The 23,372-nt window shown below is 35.5% G+C and overlaps 1 protein-coding gene across 8 annotated transcripts in view; it reads right to left on the bottom strand.

Annotated features, from left to right (window-relative positions):
* PCDH9 (protocadherin 9) overlaps window positions 1–23,372 on the bottom strand; it is a 918,360-nt gene that overhangs the window by 430,977 nt on the left and 464,011 nt on the right. The window contains exon 5 of one of the 8 annotated variants that reach the window (XM_027588314.1): window positions 6,774–6,883. The exons of the other annotated variants lie outside the window; for them this stretch is intronic. Coding sequence (XP_027444115.1) covers window positions 6,869–6,883 — 15 coding nt within the window. The 3' untranslated portion in view covers window positions 6,774–6,868. Of the gene's footprint in view, window positions 1–6,773; window positions 6,884–23,372 lie in introns of those variants that run through there. 8 annotated transcript variants of the gene reach the window in all.

Genomic DNA, 23,372 nt, shown 5'->3' with positions numbered 1-23,372 from the left:
ATTTTCCGCAACACACTGATATATTCATGTAAATCATTTTTTCTCGTTTCATTCTCTTTCCATTCATTTGGCCTTATCTGTATGTTGTCACATACCTTTAATTTGTGTATTATTTTAACTTTAGATTGCAAACAATATACTGGGGATGTTTCCCTGTAGTGTATGTTGCTTACACACCTAAAAGTGTTGCAGTGCTAACAAGGGGAATAAATAGAATTTTCAGATATGAAAGCATGCTTTAACTAAGCTTAATTTAAGGAATAATGATAAATAGAATAAAGAATATTAAATAGAATAAAGAAAGGAATAATGGTACAGGAATCAAAAGAGGATTGAAAGCCATTACATGTAAAAATCTCTAAAACAAATATGCACAAAAATTCAGTTGAAATTCTTTTTCATAAAAATCAATATAAGTACATACAATTTAATTTGTATAGAAGATATTTAGGGGTCTTTCTTCTAAAAAGTTAACATCTCATCTATTGTTCTTTTGATGGGTAATTTGGTATCAAACTTCTCCCAAATTAAATAGTAATATTTTCACTCTGGCAAGGCAAATCAAACTAAAATGTGCATAGCCAAAACCAGATTAAATTTTTCTCACCACCTTTGAAAAAAAAATTAATGTTTTGGAGAACCAATGCTAGAAGTGGTAAGTATAATAATATTTGGCACTTTTTGTGTAACAAGTGTCTTGGATTCCTAATGTGGCTGTTCTTCCTCCCCCACTTTCACAATTTGTTTGATTTCTTGCTCTTATTTCCCCCTAAATATCAAAGCGTAACAATTTATAAAGATTTTATGCAGAGGCATATATTTATAATGAAAACAAGATGCCTAAATCTGTTAAATATATGGCATGATCCTAATGCTTTCCAGTAGAGTATTTTAATTGTGACCAATATGAATTATTTTGTTCAAACTCCAGACCAGAGAGAGAGAGGGAGAGAGCGAGTGAGAGAGAGATGTTCCATAAATACTAGATACATTTATGAAAGAATATATGAAACTGGAAATAAAGCTTTTGGTAAATAAATTGAGAATTTGATTATTATGTAGTTTTTTTTCCAATATATGTGTGCATGTTTACATACATATACATACATATATATATTCATATACTCATACAGATCATCTAAAAATAAAATATCCTAAATGTACATTTTGCCAGGCATTTACCTAAAACAGACGTACACATACACATCCGTATACACTGAAGCACATATATATACATATATATTTCATATATGCATATATAATTTCCACATTATAATGGAAGGCTTAGATTTCTACTTCATAAAAATATGAAGATAATCACTAAGTGTGGTGTCTAACCTCTAAAACTGCACTGTCAGACCTTGTTCATTATGCAGTAATTAGAAAGAGACCATTAGCATCAATGCTGTGAACTTTTCAGTGTAGTTCAGGATATAGTGTGTTATAACCAATTAAAACAAAAACATTTAAGGAGGCAAGGAAACCATTAAAGCCAATTCATTAGACCTTCATATTTTGGGTTCAGTGCTACTGAACATGCACATTCAAGCAGAAAAACTTGAATTGCTGATATATTCCAAAGCATATTGTACATCTGAAAGGTAGGTTAGCCTTAGAGTACTGACTATACATTGACAAGGCTATTGTAATGATCTAAATAGTTGTTAGGACTATACAATATGATCTCACTGATATGAGGAATTCTTAATCTCAGGAAACAAATTGAGGGTTGCTGAAGTGGTGGGGGGTGGGAGGGATGCGGTGGCTGGGTGATAGACATTGGGGAGGGTATGTGCTATGGTGAGCGCTGTGAATTGTGTAAGACTGTTGAATCACAGACCTGTACCTCTGAAACAAATAATACATAATATGTTAAAAAAAAAAACATAGTAGGAAGGGAAAAATGAAGGGGGGGAAATCGGAGGGGGAGATGAACCATGAGAGACTATGGACTCTGAGAAACAAACTGAGGGTTCTAGAAGGGAGGGCAGTGGGGGAATGGGTTAGCCTGGTGATGGGTATTCAAGAGGGCATGTATCGAATGGAGCACTGGGTGTTATACGCAAACAATGAATCATGGAACACTACATCCAAAACTAATGATGTAATGTATGGTGATTAACATAACAATAAAAAATTAAAGAAAAAAACTAATGATGTAATGTATGGTGATTAACATAACATAATAAAATTTTTAAAAATGAAAAAAATGAATATACAGACATAAACACATAGCAATGGATAAATATAAAGTAGATTCTTTTAGAATTATGTTATATATTGTTTGGATAACTTTAATGAGATATATATTATTTTACATATATCTTGACTGGTTTATACAGTTGTCAAAAGTCAAATTCATTCCTAAAGTGGATGAGTACATAATAGTTAAACCATAATAAATCACAGAAGGAGTTTCAGGAATTTTTCCCATTAGGAAACGCTCCAGGCCATTCAAGTATCACTAAGATAATTCTCTAGAAGTGGCCATTATTTTCAAAAACTGATGTGATTTGCTCTGATCCTGATCATTCTCCATAGTTGTACTTTACATTTTTGCCACTGTCTCTTCTGGATCACACAGATACGGTGTGCCAGCAGAGCACACTCCATATGCAACTCATTTGAAAGTTGCTCATGGTGACGCAGGAAGAAACCAACAGTAATGATTGTACGATTATTTGTGAGATTCTCCCATTTACAGTCACCATTATCAAAACATAATATTAGTGAAGCATACACATGCAAATACAGATATCTGAAGCACTCATCTAGATTATTGACTCTTTAGCAGCACAAGGAATTTTACCTTTTTAAATGTCATTCCCACCAATAATATGATGTGGGTAGGGGAAGCATTCCAGCAATATCTGTGATATGTAACAGTGGCAGAACCCATTTTAAACTCTGCCAGTATCAAGAGCTATGATGACAGGCTGATCAAAATCCATCCGCACCTTCTTACACCCACCCCAGGAGCAATGACAACAAGTATTACATGACAATCAACAATCATTTGTGATTTTTGACAGGCAATTATCTCTTTCTATCCTCAGAACAATACTATAACATAAGCATTACAATTTGATTTTTCACATGAGAAAACTGTGGTTTTGGAACTGAAGATATAATCATATTAAGAAGGGTTGGTATGACTGGAATTCAATTTAATTCCAAAATCCATTATCTTAAACACAATAGAATGTTGGCTTTCCAATTCCTACCACTAGCTCAAAACCAGATTTTAGAAGGAGTCCAAAATATTTCAAAATGAAAATGCACAGTTCCTAAAATCAGGGTAAATCTGTGTACTAGAAGTTGGACACCTACCCCTCTGGTTTAACCCTCTGTTTTAAGGTTTGCTTCAGGAATAGAGTGAACTAGAAGACAAAATCTACTTCATAATTAGAAACCTGACATTGACTATCTCTTTTATACTAGCTCTAGATTCTATAACAGAAAACCTCTGCAAGAAGGAAAAATGAAGAATAAGCACAAAAACAGTGTAGGTACAAAGAGAAAGTTTTTGTCAACCTCTCTCTCTCTGTGTCACACAAACAAACACACACACACACATATATCAGATGTTAAGATACTGAATGACTCTTAAAAAGTGGGTATCATCATGGGGTGCCTGAGTGGCTGACTCTTGATTTTGGCTCAGGTCATGGTCTCAGGGTCCAGGAATTGAGCCCTGGGTCAAGCTTCATGCTCAGTGGGGAGTCTGTTCAAAGATTCTCTCTCTCCCTCCACCCCTCCTCCCCCTGATCTCTCTCTCTCTCTCTCTCTAAAATAAATAAATAAATCTTTAAAAAAAATGAGTATCAGCTAATCTTAGATACAGAGGAAAAAACACCATTACTGTTCAACAAGAAGAGAATGAAAATTCTTTAAGAAATTTAATAGAAATTGTCAAATTACCAAATCACTAAATTACCACTAAATACAAAATACTCTCAGGAAACATATGTAGATAGAAAAATAATTTTACAAAAAGTGGTTTGTCATGCGTAATAACAATCTCCTAAGTAAGTGGCAATCTGGATGATATCTTTGCCTTAAGATGATAGCTCTTGCAGACGTATGAATGCTGAATTATAAAGACAAAACAAGGGAGGGGCACTTGGGTGGCTCAGTCGGTTAAGCGGCTGCTTTCCGCTCCAGGTCATTGGGATCGAGCCCCGAATCAGGCTCCCTGCTTCGGGGAGAGCCTGCTTTTCCCTCTCCCTCTGTCTGTCGCTCTGCCCACTGGTGCTCTCTCTCTCTATCTCTGTTAAATAAATAAATAAATAAAAATCTTAAAAAAAAAAAAAAAAGAGGCACCTGGGTTGCTCAGTCATTAAGCATCTGCCTTCCGCTCACGTCATGATCCCAGGGTCCTGGGATGGAGCCCTGAGTCAGACTCCTTGCTCAGCGGGGAGCCTGCTTCTCCCTCTCCCTCTTCTTGCTGCTCCCCCTACTTGTGCTCTTTCTCTCTCTGTCAAATACATAAATAAAATCTTAAAAAAAAAAAAAAATTCCAAGATGGCAACAGTAGAACATTAAAACAAGCACAGGACCCTTCTGTGGGCCAAAGTCCATGGAGCCAGTCCTGAACTAATTCATCAATTTCCTAGAACATCGATCAGGAAAGCAAAAGAAAATAAGTCAGAAATACTACTCAGCCAACGTTTTAAATAAATGCCATATTAGAAAAATACGATGAACAAGAATGAATCTCTTACATGGCCTCCTCTTCTGTCCCCGTTTGGGATTCTTTCATCTGTGGCTATTCTGCTTCTCCAAGCAAACTCTGCTTCTTACCCCAGGGTGGGGACAGACACACCCCCTCAGGCGTTGGCACTTGGGGAGCAGCAGAGCCCCATCACATCACTGAGATCCCTCAGTGCCTTAACAACAGAAAACCTGTGTGTGTGTGTGTGTGTGTGTGTGTGTGTGTGTGTGTGTGTGTGTGTACAGGAAGGTGGAAGGACATCACTGTCCTGTGCTGCCTTATTCTTCAGCCCTGCATTCCCCAATACCTTCTGTGTCCTGGTTGGGCTAAAATGTTATTCCTCACAACACTGCCTAAAGCATGGCACTGCCTGTGGGTGGGCCCCAACTCCTAGCCTCTTGGAGCCAGGGTGAAAGCAATCATTAAAGGGGACTTCAATTACCTCTGTTTCTGTACTTTCTAACTGATTAAGTTTTAACTCAGGCAGAAGACCCAGATGGCAAAGCATCCTGTGATGGGGCCAAAACTACCACCTCAAGCAATAAAGACCTCATATGATTGACCCCAAGACAATGATAGACCTGACCTCTACTGCCCACCTGCACGTATCCGGCGGCCTTTGTCCCACATTTTCCTTATATAAACCTGGAAGTATTTTCAGCACTTTGGAGACAGCTTTTGAAACACTAGTCCCCTCTTTTCCCAGTGTGGGCCTCACCGAAATAAATGCCTTTCTTGTCTCACCACCATTCTCTCTGCCTTTGGATTTTGTCAGCTGTGAGTGGCAGAGCCTGGTCTGTTTGGGACCCCCCGGAACCAGGTGCTCTTGTACCCCTATTCCCCAGTTACAATCATCCTCACTGTAGCCTCTTCTGTGTCCTGTCAGTGGGGTTGACATCTGCCTAACAGAGGTTATAGAAGAGAAGTGGGGAGGCTTGCTCAGCTTGCAGTTAAGTGTGTCATTTACCAGCCAGGCACTGAGACACAACACTGCATATTTCTTTTTCTCAGGCCAAAGCACATTCCCTTCGCAATCAAGTGAGGTCCTTGTGTCCTCTTAGACAGAGAGAGACAGAGAGAAAGAGAGAAAAGAGAGAGAGACAGGGCACACTTTTATATTGATGTGGGTGTGCACACGTGCAGCAAAGGGGATAGGAACATAGCACCTGTGTTCCTGCAGTTACAGTGAGCACTTCCTGACATGGGATACAATTCCCAAGATGGGACTAGGGCAACAGAAGAGGGCTACTGCCCTGTTACTGCCAGTTCAAGGTGTGGCAGGGTGCAGCAGCATCTCCTTGTGTGAAAGAGGCCTAAACCCTGAAGTGCAGCTCTGTGTCTCTCTACGCCCTCATGTCACTGAAACCGCCTTGGTTTTTGTGACAAAATAAAGCCATGCCCCGTCCACTTTTGTACCAAAAAAACAAAATCATAAATCATAAAAGCATAAATTAGAATGCCAAGTGAAAATTTAACTACTGTGACAAAATATGACAAATATAATCAACTAAATTAATCCATTAAAATAAAACATATATCTTGGGTTGAATTTTTTTAGTCTAAATAGATTTTGCCTAAAATAGACATAAGGAGGCTTAAAAATAAAATTTCAGAACAAATATAAAAATGACATAAGCCTAGCTATAGCCATAAAGCATTAGAAAAGGGAAGCGGGCGTAGCTACATTCCCACCAGAGTAGTATTTAAACCTTCTGAGGCCGGAGGACATGTTTTACTCATACTTACAAATATAATGCATAGCATTTAAGACTTAGTGAGATACATTCATGAGAATGAATTCCTAAGTCATGAAATATCAGAAATGCAGAGGGCACTTTCAGTCTGTATGAAACATTAGCTCACAGAAACAGCTAACAATAGACCCAGGCATTGTAATTCTTCTACTTTGTATTTTTTACAAAGTTCCTCACCACCCCTTCTAACATTTTCACTCTCTCTTCAGTCACTCCAGTTTTCCTTGGCATCTATATTTCATAACAACATAGGTACCTTGCAAGTTTTGAAGCAGAGCAAAGAGACTGGCAATTCATCAAACATATTTTATTTCATTTTATAGATACATGAAAAGGAATAGCATTTTGCCCCCGGCACAATTCTTCTATCTCCTATTCCTGGTTGGATCTCCCAATGACTTCAAAGAAAAATTCTCTGTGAAAGAAGTGAGCAAGGTTTGTAATGTATAAACTGAAGTTTTTTTTCATTTCAAGACATTAAATAACAATGATTCACTTCAGTTAAAAACTAATAAAAAAAAGAGGGCAACAAAAACAAAACAAGTAAACGAGTTTAAAAACGTCCCACCATTAAAATCCCCTTGCCTTATTATAGAAGATAAAATTTCACTAAATCCATGTACCAATAATGTATGATTTTTACAATTCTGTGTTATGTTAACAATTGTCTCAGAAAAATGATGTAACCATCTACCAAAAGCAAGCCACTAAACTGTTAATCATTCTAAAGTAGCTCTATTCTTTTTTCAGTAGTCATGAACATATTCCCTACCCTGTCTAATATGGTAGCCACTAGCCTCATGTGCCTATTTAACAACTGAAATGTGGCAGGTACCATTGAGGAACTAAACTTAATTTTATTTAATTTTTAATTCATTAAATTGTAAAAGCCGTATGTGTCTATCGGCTACCATATTGGACACCACAGTTCCACTGTCCTCTTACAGTTGGGGATCTGGTAGGCAGGTGTGCAGTGAAGAGTGAAACCAGGACTAGATTTTATGAGTTAGTGCTGGTGACAATGAACAAAGAAAGGAATAAACAAAGAGATTCAAACGGGAACAGATAGGAAGAAAAGTATGACACACATTCGTATCTGTATTCCCAAAAACTTTTTAGTAGGTTGTTCATACAATTTTTGTTAAAGGAATTTTCCACTTCAAATAAAAAATGAATGGGGAAATATCATCCAATCAAGAAAACTGGCTCAGTGGATCCTGAAAGCGGCGGGGGGGGGGGGGGGGTAAGGTAAACAGAGTAGGCTGTCTATTCTACTATCCCTATTTCCTTTGTTGTGACTATACTCCCACTCTCATATCGGCTCTACCTATAAAAAGTTTCAGTGCATTGTCTCAAAGCTCAACACTGCTTAATCATTCTAGATAAATGATACCATAGCGCCACTCTAAGCAGAATGGCGAAAAGTCACAAAATACGCCACAGTTTGTTTAAACATGGCATCCAGACAACCAAAACTATCAAAACATGCATGGGGACAAATAAATACTCTGAACATAAACTTTCTTGTAATAATGTTAATATTAAATCTTCATATTTTTGTTAGTTTTAGAAATTCACTGATTATCAATAAGTAAACTTAATCATTATTTTTTCTTCTAATTTCTGGTAGTGTTGTCACCCATTTCTTCCTGAACTATCTTTCTTAACTAAATGGCTTCTAACTTCTTCTTCATTCTCTTTGTTGGAAGAGCTGTGTGTGTGTGTGTGTGTGTGTGTGTGTGTGTGTGTGTGTGTGTGTGATGCTGGGGTAGGGAAGGGGTAAACTGACTTCTAAGACAAATCTTATAGTCCAGAGTTGTGAAGAAACATTGCGTGAAAGATTTTTAAAAATATATCATGCTATACTTAATCTATACAGGCTTTAGGAATTCTGATTCCTTGAGAATTCCATAAAGAAGCCCAATTGCTGACTGCCTATTTTCATAATTATGTAATAAATACATTAACCAGATGAAACATTGATATAAGTGGAAATACAGCAAACATTTATATTAGAAACTAAAATGAAAAGTCTGGCTCTTCTTATATCAAGATTATAAATCATACTAGGAATTCATATATTCTTCTTATTTGTGAGAAGTATTAACCAAGGAAGAAATTACATATACGTATTTATAAATATATATGTGCGTATATATGTAATATTAATATTCTAAGGCAAGTTGAAGTTCATATGAAATGAATATATCTCTAAGGTTTATTTTTATATGAAGAAACCATTAATGAAAAGTGAATTACAACAATGTGGAAACAATTTGTGATAAACTGTTTATCACTAGCTTGAAATGTACTTAGGGATATTTACTTTTTGCTTCCTCTATGTAAAGTCAATATTAAACAATTTCTAAAACTGTAATGTTAACATTTTTAAATTACTTTAATCCATAGAAGGAAAAATTTGCTAACCCCAGAGTAGAAACATACAAGTTCATATTCATTATAATTAAGGGAATTAAATAAAATCATTTAATTTCTCATAATATTCTTATGAGGCAAATCTTACTCCCTTTCCACAGAGAAGGAAACTGGTACCTACAAATATGAACTAAATTGTCTATATCATACAGTTAGCAGACTATAAATACTTTTGAGGGCCGAAACTGTCTGATTCTTTTCTGAACTTACAAGTGTATAGTTAGGAGAGTGAATGACATATCATAGGAATGCAGTGTATGTCTGTTCAGTTGAAATAAAGTATTGGAGCTGGGAATAAAAGTGAGTATTTTTTTAGCATTAAAACTCATCATCTTTCCACTTTATTCTGTAGAATAGAGAATTTTTTGTCAAAAAATATTGTGCACTACATTGCAAATCCCTTTTGCTTAACTTTCTTTAATGTGAAAAAAGAAATTTTGGTTTTCTGAAATACATAGTAACTATATTCCCCCCAAAAAACCCACAAAAAAAACACATAAAACTAACTGAAATTGGGAGTCTAAGGTGTTAGGGGATGGAGATAGAGGAATCCCATAAAATTAAGGAAATAAGAAATATATGTCCTGGATTTTGAAATGTTGTCGAGGAAAATAAGGATGAACAAAACAGTAGAAGATCACAAGAAGAAAATTCCAGTGAATAAGAATTTGACAACTACAGAGAATTTCTCCAGTTTGCTTTTGAATCCCAGATCATGTGTCCTGATGGCTATGGACCAGGAGGTCTCTGTCCCTAAGTGGCTCCATGTGCATGTCAACGTATTTTGCAACCCTTAGAGCTCTCAACTAGGTGCCTTAATAATAAGTGCCTGGTGAGTATGGTCATATCTTGGTAACATGGACCTGCAGAAGGTCCAGAGTAAACATTCATTACTCAGGGGAGGGAAGATATGGCTGCTCTTTAAAATAGTCTAAAATGAGCTTTAGATCTCCAAACTCATACTAAATGGCTATGATGGATAAAACAGTATATTTTAGTGTTTAAGGGGAAAAAAAAACAGTTGTACACTCAGAATAAACATATTTTAAAAATTATGGGGAATATAAGATGAATATGAATATATTTACTATAAATACTAGCATATCAGTACAATGAAAAATCAAATAATCTTCAGTAAGATTAAGATAAATGGATGTTTTGTAAACCACGAGTTAGCTCATTAAATTGATTATCATATGAGACTATAAAGTGTGAATATGTAAATATTTTTAGGACTTGTATTAGATGATACACCATTGTACATTATCAAAGATAACAAGGAGATACTGGCAAAATGATCAATCACCTCTGATGTTGATATCCGTGAGGTTGACAACATCTTTCATAGAATAATCTTTGATGCAAGCAAGACCAGTATGAACCTAAAGCTGAATATCCTGGGAACGGCAATTCTAATTCCCATGTTTCTGAGATTTCTTTCTGAACTTTATACTCTTTTAAAAAATATTTTTTATATGTCAAGGGGATATATAAAATATCAGAAATAACAGAATATATTCTGTTCTCTATTTTATAATAATAGAGTTGTAGATAGGAGTTACTGTATTTTCCAGCACTCCCTGTAGCTGGGTATAGCCATGTGGTTGATTTCTGGACAAACTTGCATGTTAGATCCCCCATGCTTTTTTCCCTCCACCTTTTCTAGAATGACTTTGGAGAACACTAGTTGAAGATGACACAGCTGCCCTTACCTTGGGTCTCTGAATGACTTCATGCAATACAACCATTCATTGACCTGTAACAGCTAATTTGGACGATTAAGATTAATTTGTTTGTTTTACTTTATGCTTTTTTTTTTTTTTTTTTGTATTCTTTAAGTCACTGAAATATTTTGGGTCCCTTGCTAAAGGCTTAGTCAAATTAGCTACTACAGTAATATAGTTCTGAAAGTTCAAACCCAGGTTTACTTAAATTATCATCATTTGGTTGTTTTACTCATTTATTTACTCAATTAATTTCTATGTGTCCTCATTAAAAAAATGAAAAATTCCTAGAATGTGGATATGATGGAAAATAGACCAGAGTTTACCTTTCAGGATATATGAGTAGAACTCAAGGATAACAGGTAAATTACAGAGTGTAACTTATATATCACATATGAGGGAAGATATTACCTCACCCTACCCAAAAAACGGAAAATATCTAACTACTGTGGAAAGAAAATATCCAACAGTAATTATTCAACATCCTCATATGCACCAGCTAGTGTCAAGTATCTCAGTACCAATTAAACTAAAATGTTTTTGTGTAAATGAAAGAGTATAAAAGTACAGAAAATAGGATTTTACCAAACTCTAATCACATGAATAATAGAGAAAGATCTTCCAATTTTCTATTCTTAAGGAACTGAAATAGCTCAAAGGCCTAGTCAAAATTCCTTAATGTATTCTTAAATGGATTTGAAATTTAAAATGTCAATAATTATCTCTTAAGTACATCCAACATTATTACATGTTATTGCCATGACACTAAAGATAAGGAATATGCAAAGTAAACAGATTGCTTCTAAGGTATGTATCTTAAAATTTATTTGTTTGATGTTATGAAACATAAACTATGGTGAGTCATTGGATCAGTCCATACCATATGAGTATCCAAATTTATTAGCATAGAACTCTTGAGAACTGAAAAAGAAATTTAATAAATAAACTCTATGAATCAGTTCACATTTAAATTCCGAGTTCAGCATTTAAAACAAAAGTATAGTAAATCATTTTCTAGAATTACAAGAGTACTTAGTTTTTAGTGTATATATTTTATATATGTATATATAAATTTTATAAAACAGCACATATATTTTCTGTATAAACTATATACATGAGTAATGGAAAACAATAAACACATGTAAAAATAGAAAGTAAACAGAATTCAGACAGGGCAACAGGCAAAGAAAAACAAACTATAATTAGCTAAGTAGCAGTTGTATTGAAAGATAAAATCAGAACCAAATAAAAGGCAATATTTAGTGGCAAGAATATGAAGTATGAAAGCACAAGGGCAGGCGAGAATTCTACCACTGAATCACCAATGCATGTAAGCACAAGGGAAGGGACAATGGGGTTGGATTAAGATAAGGAGGATTCCACTAAGGCTAACAGAACTTTAATTCCAGATTTAAAATATAGCTAAAGCCAAATACTTTATACCTGTGACGCTCTCCCACTCCATTTTCCTAGAGATGCTCAAAGAAACTTCCAAAACAGAGGAAGAAATTACGTTGTCACACAAAGTAAAGAGGGATGAAAAGTCATCCTTATTACAAGTGTAGCATTTAGTAGGAGAGGTGAGATAGTGTCAAAGCTGCCTACAGGGATGCCATGTGCAAGACAACCAGATGACTCAGTCTTTGTTTCCAACGAGTCCCGTGCCAAGTTTGTCTAGCCTAGAGCTTGTTTATTTTATGGTAGGTAGGAGGAATGTATTCTCTTTGATAGTTAAAACTAGGCAATTGTAGGTAGGGCCTTCTGTATTATATTTCTCAAGAGGCAGAATATGGAGAAGGTCAATATAGTAAAAATAAAAACACAATATTCAATTGGACACACACACAAACATGCCTGGGCATGCCAAAACAAACAAAAACCCTTGAATCTCATTGTCTTTATTTTAGGGAAGATTTTACTTAAATTAAACAAAGTCAAGGTCAATTAAAAGATATGACCCAGGCAACAAGAAGCCTGTGACTCAGAAAGGACTTATTTTATTTAAATTCCTTTGGGTTACAGCCCTTAACATTTGCATGTAAAACTTTCTATACAGATTATATGAGATGTTCCAATTCCAGACCTTGAAACAACCATAGATCCTGACGTTACACATCTATTAAGCTAAAGGTTAAATAGTTTGAAGAAAGTGACAAGAATTCTCATAACATATCATGGCTGTGAATTGCGTAGAACAGGGCCCAGTACAGAGTATTCACCCCCACAAATATTAGGTAATGATAGTAGTATAACTTGTCTAATAACAATTATAATTTAATTTCTGTTACTTTGAGACCGATCTGCCAGGATTCTTTGGTGTTAAATCCAGAAAAAGTCTAGCCCCTGAGCAGCAACAATGAATTAAGACCCTAATGATCACAGTGCGTGTACTGCACTTGCCTAGCTCATTCACAGTATAAAATAACAGTGATTTTATTTGCTTGACATAAACTGGGGCTACTTTTCAGGTTGTGATGGCACATGAGACATAAGTGACCACCATAAAGAGAGGGGAGAAGAGAGAGAAAAGAAGAAAATCAGAGTTAAGAAAAGTATGGGGATGTACAAGTGGCAGGAGCTCTAGAAGGGACGTTGGATATTGTGACAAGGCCAGATAGCATCAGTTAGTATGGCAACTATTCAGATTCAGTAAGAAAGAGGGATCCACCAGCCCATGGCCCTGTCAAGGTAGAAGAGGCTATTGCTTGGGAAAGAGAGGTGCCAAAGAGCTCTCTCAAAGACCTGATGCACTAATATAGGACATAATCATTTCCAAACATAACTGAACATTAAAAGGAAAAGTAACATAACCCAAGATATATCAAAACACAATCCCTATAAACATTTGTGGGTTTGTGCAGATGATTCTAATGAGGAATAGCAGAGCAGCAACCTACAAATCTGAGCAAGGAAAGTATTTTGTATTTCAGAGAGGAAAAGAATAAGAAGAAAAGGAAGAATTCGAATAAGAAAGAGGTGGAATCAGAGGGGAAGGGACAATGGAGGAGAGGAGGAGAAAAAGAGCTGGAGAGGGAAAGAAGAAGGGCAAAAAGGAGACAAGAAAGGGAAAGAGGAGAGGGAGAATACTAAAAATAGTTCTAGTCAGTCTTGACAGCATTAAATATTCTAACATTCTAAATCCCATGTATTTGGGAAAGTTAATTATTGGGATGAGTCAGTGATCAATGGTGCTAGATGACTGAAGATCACTACGTAAAACAGCAAGCCTAAATGTAAGTTGAGATTTTAGCTTCCTCAATAAATATGCCTCACCACTGATATCAGCTATTGTAACATAGTATTAGGGTATCACATAGTGGTTTCATTCAATAAGCTTTTTGAACATCTAATGTACTTGTCACTTGAAGCTACAGTAGGGTTCTATACACAAAAGAAGTGAAGTAACACTGATTTCAAACAAGTTAAACCATGTAATCAACACCTAATGGTCTGAATGGAGATGTTTAAAATCTCTTTACATAAACTGAGTCTCAGGTCTGATCTAGAGTCTAAAAACATAACTGAAGTAAAAACATATACAAAGAAAAATTGTGCCCATCTGAAGGGGGTATGGCTGACAAAGCAGGCAAGGAAAAGGAATCACTGAAAACACATATTAGCAGTAACTTCGAGGCACCGTGCTAGGAAAAAGATCTCCCGTAAGACCAAAGGGGAGGCTTTATCTAAAAAGTGCAGATGCATTAACTTTAAGGCAATCTTAGCCTAATTCCTTTAAACAGATCCCACTGTTGGAACTCCTAGATCACTAAATGATATTCTGGCAATTTACTTCCCTTTCAATTTCCCATCCGAGAAAAACTATGAGTCAAGACAATCTGAATTATTCCTGATTTAATGTTTATTCAAGTATTCATTTTCATTTAATAACTGGAGACTCTGGTTTACATACATTTTTGTTAGTTCATGCCAGATCAAGACTAAAATTGATACCCACCCTAATAGCAATATATCCATTGATCCTTTTGAACTTCTACTAACAGTAGGTATCTTTCAGGGAAAGAGTTAATTGTGTTGACCAGCCTGACAGCAAAAGGCGGGATGCAGAATGAAGTGAATTCTGTTGAACTATGTTCGATATAGATGTTTATTCCTTAAGTACTAAAAGAATGTGTGTAGTAATCAATCTTGTCTATAGAACAAACCCACCACATGGATATTAAAAGTGATCCTTCTTTCTCTTCTCCCTTCCTTCCATAAACATTTATTGAAAGCCTTGTAAATACCCCAGGCAATAAAAAAAAAAAAAAAAAAAAAAAAAAAAATCTCTGCAACTGAAGAGATTCCTAAGGCTGAGTCCTACATTTACTCAATCTAGCAGAGTGGAAAGACTTGAAAAGTAATAATAGCAACAAAGTGTGATAGTTGCTACCAGGAAGAAATATATGGGTTAAAAAAATCAACTCATCAGTGTAAAAGACTAGAGTTGAGAAAACTCTGGAGTCAAGGTCTTAGTTTATCATTCTAAAAGTTCTGAGTCAATAAAGATCTATTTTACTACAAATATTATATATTTTATTTTTTTAAAGATTTTATTTATTTATTTATTTATTCATGAAAGACAGAGAGAGAGAGAGGCAGAGGGAGAAGCAGGCTCCCAAGGAGCAGGGAGCCTGACGTGGGACTCAATCCCAGGACCCTGGGATCATGACCTGAGCCGAAGGCAGATGCTTAACCATCTGAGCCACCCAAGCGCCCTACAAATATTATATATTTTAAGTGTTTTTGTATATTTATGGCTTTTATTGCTCTTTGACATCCTAGATAAATATGAGCTCCCAATTAAATGTTTCAATTTTTCCCCAATGGCCATAGTAGATACAATCTAAGGCATAAATAACAAAGGAAAGTGGACTAAATTTATATCTCATGTGGTTAGCCAGATTTTCTAAACACAAGTTTAAATTTATACTTATTTATATTAGGCTGAGTATATACAACAAAGTTTTTGAGGTAATTCAGTCCTCATGAAGGCTAACTTCCTAAATTCCTGTAATGTCAATAAATTTAAAGATGAAATGGATTGCTTTCTTTCCCATCAGAGAAATGCACTTTGTGCCAGTGAACAGGGTATGCAGGATGAGACAAAGGGAATTGTACTCCTATAAAGTTGTATCAATTCTGGATTTAAGGAGAAGGTTTTACTCACACATAAAACAATACTTTTAACAGCTTAGAAAGTTGGATAAGAATTACACAACTTTAGATTTTAATCTACAATTTTAAAGAGTTTTCTTGAGGAACTCTAAAAAGAAAGCAAGAGTATACCAGCTACTAGAAAGCAAATATAAAAGAAACCCCTTGCTGACAAAGCAACCTTTTATCCTTCATACTTTATCTATGGCCTAGAGGAGATTTAACAAGCAAAATGTCACTGCAGATCAAATGTCTTCCTTCTAGAGCTCACTTTATTATATCTTAATTTAAAACATAAATTAATGTCCTTAAAGGTAATAAAGTTAACAGGCAGATCAGATAGTATAAAAAAAGAAGCAGTTAATTCTATGCCAATTTTCACATTCAGGGAGATAATGCAAAAGATCAATGGGATTTAATAAGAAAAATGTTAAACTTAAAATATACAAGAAATGCCTCATCTCACTTTGTACATATTTGCATTTAATTTTCATAGGGAAGGACTTGCATTTCTATCTCTATTCAGAAAAACTCTGGTTAAAACCATCATCTTTATTAAATCTCAACTAGCTATCAAACAAACAACTACATTTCAAAGTAGTATCCCCACGCTGCAGGGTTCCAGTAAAGGAAATAGTAAAGTGAAATATGGAAAAAAAGATTGTTCTTTGAGAGGAAGAGATCTAATTAAAAGGAGTCCCTAACAACTCCATGGATTAATTGGGAGCCAACTGAGATAATTGGACCTATGGGAATATGATTACACCCATCATAAACTGCTTTTTTCACAAGTATATGTTAAGTGCTTGATGCTTTAATTGGGTGTAACACTACAATAAAAGTAGGAATAATATAGAAAAAATAATATTTGGGAAGGCAATCTCCTGAAGTTCTCTGGCATCATTAATAGCTATTTTTTTTCAAAGATGTAATTCTCTAGGTTTCTTGGAGCCACTTTGATAACGGTGTGGTTGCAATTCTATCAACCAAAATATACTTGTGCTATTAAAAGTTGACCTACAGACCACATGTAGTTGCTCTGCAATTAGAAATTCAACAAGATCATATCACTCTGTGACTGAAGTTAAAATGGGCTGCTTTTATGAAGATGATGTCCTTAAACATTCACTGCAACAAACACTGGCTTTCAATTAGATGATCTTCCAGGAAACAGAACCACAAAATTGTAGAGCCTTAGGGAACCTCATTGATCATTTACCTGGTCAAATATCCTATTTTTACAGTTGAAGGGACTGCACGAAAACAAATGATTGAAAGTTCTAGAAAAAAATCTAGGCCTTTATTGGGGACGAGGATGTGTGGGGGCTCATTTGGTCAGGGGAGGTTGTTTCCTTTAGAAAATAAATCCCTGAGAAAAAAAGTAGTCACTTGCATATACCTCAATACCTTGTTATTCTATTTTAAAAACAACTCTCTATTAAGGTAAATATAGAGGTGGCAAAGAGAGAATCACTCTATTTGCACTGAGAAATGGAGTTACTTGGACCATTTAATAATGAAAAGTTATTCAGTGTGTTAGGTAAAAAGGCAGAAACAATATTCAATTCTTACAACAGAAAGAGCAGAGTGCCTACATAAGCAAATAGGTGAGCTTAAAAAATAGTTTTAGTAAGATCTAGCATCTGTAGGTTTTATAGTAGTATTGTCACCAGCTAGACACCAAGACCTAACCTTTACTGCTCACCTGCTTGTCCCCACTGACCTTTGTCCCATACTTTTCCTTAAGCTCTTCCTTCCAGCTTGTCTCTTAACTATGGCAAAAGACTGGAGGGACAAAGTATCCCGTGATGGAAACTGAACTAGTCCTCAAGCAATAATGACAAAGAGTCTTCAAAGAGTTGCAGCTAGCCCAGACCAACCAGACCAGTTTGGGCTTAATTCCGGACATACACTGGCACCGACGGACCATGGAGTAACCCACGGACTAACCAACAGTTATCTTTACATCATCATAATACTAAAGTATCTGCCCAAGGAGGAGTACAAGCCTCATTTACATAACATACAATGTATGTATAGGCATGTTTTCTTCAAGTGCTCACATGAACTTATACCTGTCTCTACAAAGGATGACAAAACTTCCCTATCCAAATATTCATCCTAACCCTAAAAATAATAAAATAAAATAAAATAAAATAAAATAAAATAAAATAAAATAAAATAAAATAAAAACACAAACATTCACTCTTGCTCAGGGAGTCATGGCTATGGAAGTTATTTTTGTGATTTATTTGTTGCAAATAAAGTTTACTTTGCACAATAACTCCATCTGGTATAGTGTCTATCTGTGGCTCACCCAGGAGTGAACTCACATTAGTTCGGTTATAGTATGCCCCACAAGTCTTAGATCAATTCATTCAAGAAGACTAATATCTCTCAAGACAATTAATTTATAACTGTGCTCGATATTTTGCCTTTTCTACCTCCTTTGAGCCTAGAAGTCTGACCCCTTTAGACACTCAACAACAAGACCCTCCTGCCCTCTGTCTTCTTGTTGGGTTCAGGCAAGGTGACATCAGTAGGGGATTGGATGGTGGGCAGAGATACAAGTCTGGGTGATTATTCCCAGGGATCCCTTAAGCAAGGGCTGTTCTTTGTCCTCCAAGAGAAGTCACAGCTTTTGCCAAAGAGCTCCTCCTACTATAACACAACAAATTTCTCCCTTATCCTGGGAAATTCTTCCCTTTTTGGGTCCTTCAGACAAAAAACAAACACCCCCCCCCAAAAATTTGGCTTCCTTAGTCTGTTTTAATACTGAAGCCAAAGAAACTTTTCAAAAATCTAAATATGGTCATTGATAAATCCTAAATTATTAACCTGAGTTACAAAACACAGTAGGTCCTGGTGCTCCCTAACACCCCAGTTTCACCTGAATTATCTCCTGTTTATCCTTCAGGACTCAACAAAAATGTCACGGTCTAACTAGGTTCATATCCCTATTGTGTTTCTGCACTCCTCATAGCAGTCATCTGAATGCGAATGATTTGTTTAATTAGCTTTTGACTTACAGGAGAATATGGACTGCTTTCTTTCTTCCCTCCTCCCACCTCTCTCCCTGCTTTCCTTCATTCATGTCTTTAGTCTTTATCATTCAGTCTTTCTTTCAGTTTGCTCTTTTCATAAATATTTAACAAGAGCTCACCATGGTTCCTGCTCTCCTGGATATTACATTTTAACAGGAAAGGCAGATATTAAGCCATTAACTGAAATACTAATCATTTAATTATAATCATGATAAGTGCTAGGAGGACAACGTTCAAGGTCATATACCATCTTTACTACATTAACATCAGAACCAACAGAAACTGGCAGATAATAGACCTGCCATAAGGCCAGGGCGCAGTATAGAGTTTTGATAAAGAACATTGGTGGTGCTTTCAGTTCTAATTGGTTTCAAATTTTGGACTCTGACTTTTCTTACCTGGGGACAGTAGGCAAATTGATTTACCTCCCTAATTCTCAGTTTCTTAATTATAAATAGGACTTAGAAAATCATCCCTATGGAATTAAGTGTAAACATCAAATAAGAAAAAGTTATATAAATCCCTGAGAAGAGAATCTGATAGACATACAGAGGTAGCATTAAGGTAGTATTTCTAGGAAAACAAAGCTATCTTGGTCTATGTATATAAATTTGTAAGAAAAGGAACAACACAATCAAAAGCAATCTATATCTTTTCTATTTTTAGAAGGCTATTACAATTTAAATTAGCCATAATTAAAACTTCACAAAAAAATGGAACAATTGAATTTTAAGCACAAAGCATAAGGTAGCCAACATTGTGGCATAAGGAATTTGAAAAAAAAAAAAACACATTATATGAGCTTCAGAAATATAGCTTTATGTACAAGAAGCCACCTGGCAAATGCAATAAAACAGCTTTATTAATACAGTATGTTTCATGCATAAATCTGATCAGGTTTGCTCCAGTAATCATCCTGCATGCCTCAAGACACCTGCAGTAGTAGAAAAAATCATGTTTCTATACATTCTTAAAACTCCCATCCTTTGTGGCCTCTGATGAGTATTCATTTGCAATCCAAAGTTAGAAGCCATACCCCTTTATCAGTGGCAAGCCTTGCTTACATGCAAGTGTTCAATTTCTAGCTTATTCTTGCCCCTTTTATAAACTTACTTTTGGAAGGTTTTTTTATACTTGGTAAATTATAAGCAAATTAAAGCTGTGTATTTTATTATAGACTCTGTTGAATTGTTTGAATTGTCTCTGAGAAAATTATGCCAATCAGAAACACTACTGTCTTTTAATTTTATTTCATACCATGTAAACTTATATATAAATAACTTCATGCCATGCTGTTCCTCTTGGTTTAGATAGTATTTCTAAATGTCAGAGTGGGTGTCAACGTAGTATAAAAGAAGATTTTAATAAAATAAGAATAATAAAAAATAAAACCATAAAAACTTGATGTCTGTCCTCTAATTTAAAAATACTATTTTTTGATTATTCATTGTCAAATAACAAATTATATAACGGTTTAGCATAGCATTACAAAGCATATACCAATGTCAAAGGACTATCAATATTTATGCCTAGCATATCAGTCATTATTATTTCTCTGCTCTCTCTGCATAGATTCACATTTGGTGGAAAGTAAACCAGGAAAAAAAAGCTCTCACAAAAATAGTTTTAGTCATTTAAATTTAGTTGATTACAAAGGATGCCAGCAACTCTCTTAAGTTTAGTTGATTAGACATGAACTGCATAAATTAAACTAAATGTATAAGTTGTGGATTCACTTCTTATGGTAATAATGAAGTATCCATTCAACCACATGACTGATTCTAAGTGAGACAGCTGGTGTGTCATCCATTTACGACTGTTCCCATGACATCAAGTACAAAAGAAAGAGGAACTTACATGCTTAGTCAGTGCTTTCCAATAGAACTTTCTTCAGTGATGGAAATGTTCTATATCTGAGCTGTCCAATATGGTAGCCTCAAGCCACATGTGGCTATTGATCCCTTGAAATGTGCCTACTGTGACTAAAGGCCTGAATTTTTTATTTTATTGAATTTTAATTAATTTAAATCTCAACAGCCACATGTAGCTGGTGGCTACCATATTGGACAGCACAGGATGGTCTGAATTAGTGTCCCTGCATCTATTTCTGCAATTTTTTAACATCGGCATCTAGAAACAAGATAAATAAGGTCCAAATATATTAATAATAATCTGCTTCAAATTGCAGAATATGAATCTTCCTGAGTCTCCTTAGTTATATTCATAAGGGACTGAAGATCACAAGAGACAGACTTGCTATTATAAGAGGCAATGTCTGACTCACCCCATCTTTACCTAGGGGAATAAAAAGCCACCTTGCAAACTTAAAGTGCTTGCACTGTCCCTGTGTGAATCACCGTCTGCTTCTGTGATGAGAGGAAGAAGGCGGCTCCCAAACAGACGGTTTTCACCGTGCAGAAAGATGGGCAAAGTGATGGAGTCATTTTTTTTTCCTGCTCATCCACTAGATTTCCACTCTAGGGAGAACTCATCAGCAAATTTTAAAAGATATGTAACATATTTCCAAGGCATATAAAATGGACAGATTGAGGATGTCATGCCAAACATAATATTTTATTATATTTTTGTCCTACTTGTTCTATAAAAGAAGCCAATGTATTTATCATGCTTCATCAAGGTACCAACACTTGGGCATTGTTCACCCTAGAGTTTTCCTATTGATCCCTTGAGGTGATTTACAATACTCTAAATGACGTATTGTTATTATCACCTAAGCATTAAAGTGGCCTACATTCAAGCAAAATCAGTACTCAGTGGGTAACAATTCTATTGTGTATAATTACAATTGCCCATGTCTTCCTAACTTTTAGCCAATGTTCATATTCACTCACCTTCAAACAGACAGCTTTGTTTTATCTACTCAAGTCTGGGCACTTGGCCCATTGTGTTGGGAAATTTTCCATTTTACCATCAACTAGCTTGTTATTTTTCCTCACTTGATTTAATTTTGGTATCATTTTCTAAGCATATGACATTAAAATCTTTTATAATTATCATATTCTATATACATGATTAAATTACTATTGTTATGCTGATTACTGCTAATGCTTTATAAAAGGAAGAGCCTTTTACCTGAAAAGCTTTAATTTATGGATTATGAACTAATGCAGTGTTTCTTTCAAAAATGATCTAACATTTGTTTGCTTTTTACAAAGGATCACTTTTTAAAGACTAAGAAGTAGAATAAAGAGATTGATCAGTGTCTCAGGAAGCAGGGTATGTATGTGGTAAAATTAAATCATTTCACCTTTTCAATATGCCTAATGTTGCTCTCAGACTTGGGTAGAGTGTCATATAATTTTACCATCCCAGAATGGGACACTTTTGAGAGTGAAATCAGGCTATGTAAATAATTAAGCTAGCAGCTGTAAATGAGGTAAACCAAGACACAGTGACTCTGGATTTAAGGATGCTTGAATATTTCACAGGAATTCTCCTTCAGTGGAGATGAATCCTTGGGAATATAATAAACTAAGCCTTCCCTAAAGTCAGGCCTGAGTTCCCCTTTGTTATAAGGTGGTTCATTAGTCTACCCTATTGAAGGCCCGTTTTTATCTTAAGTCTTGTTGCACACTCATGTTGTTTAAGGTTTTGCTGTTTATCTCATTCTCTGAAATATCATTACCAAATTCCATTTCAAAATTATTCCTATGAGTCTTTGGTTATAGATTGAATGTTTCGGTCCTCCCAAAATTCATGTGTTGAAACCTAAGCCTCAATGTGATTGTATTTGGAGGTGGAACCCTCATGAATGGTATTAGTACCCTTGTAAAAGAGAACCAGAGAGCTCCCTTGTCCCTTCTAGTAAGTGAGGACACAGCAAAAAAACTGCTATGAACCAGGAGATTGGCTCTCACCAGACACTGAATTGGCTAGCACCTTGTTCTTGGACTTCCCAGACTCTAGAACTTTGAGAAATAAAAGTTTGTTGTTTATAAGCCACCGAGTCTACAGTAGTTTTGGTACAGCAGCCCAGACTGAGGCATCTTCTTTTCTCTCCAGTATCATATAGCAACACCTGTGAAAGTATTTACTCTGGCTTCCAGGTTTAGACTGTATATTTTGCCTCCAATTTTAAAGTATGTTCCTTAATACTGCAGATATTATTTACATGCCATTCCTCCAAAATGGCAGGAATGGTGCCTCTTCTATGTTTGACTTGCCTTGATACCTGTCACAGTGGACTTCTACATAGTGTTTACTGAGTTGATTAAAGAGATTACTGAAGAGGTAATTTCACAGGAATTACCCTACAGTTATTGTCTATGTGCCCAGAACTGTGATAAGTGCTCTGAAATATTATTTCACATAATTCTAAATCACACATACCTAACATGCCAATGAGGAAGCTGAGTGAGATTCAAAAACTTAAATATTATGTCTTGAGTCATAGAGCTACTAACTGACCAAGGTGGGATTCAAACTCAGGCCAGTCAGTGTTTGGTGGGTTTGTTTTTTTGTTTTGTTTTGTTTTTAATGCAGTGATATGACCAGCAACACTCTATGGTTCCCTGTCTACTCCCTT

Source organism: Zalophus californianus, chromosome 3 (assembly GCF_009762305.2).
Source record: "Zalophus californianus isolate mZalCal1 chromosome 3, mZalCal1.pri.v2, whole genome shotgun sequence".
Taxonomy (NCBI): domain Eukaryota; kingdom Metazoa; phylum Chordata; class Mammalia; order Carnivora; family Otariidae; genus Zalophus; species Zalophus californianus.
This window is presented reverse-complemented; position numbering and strand designations above follow the sequence as displayed.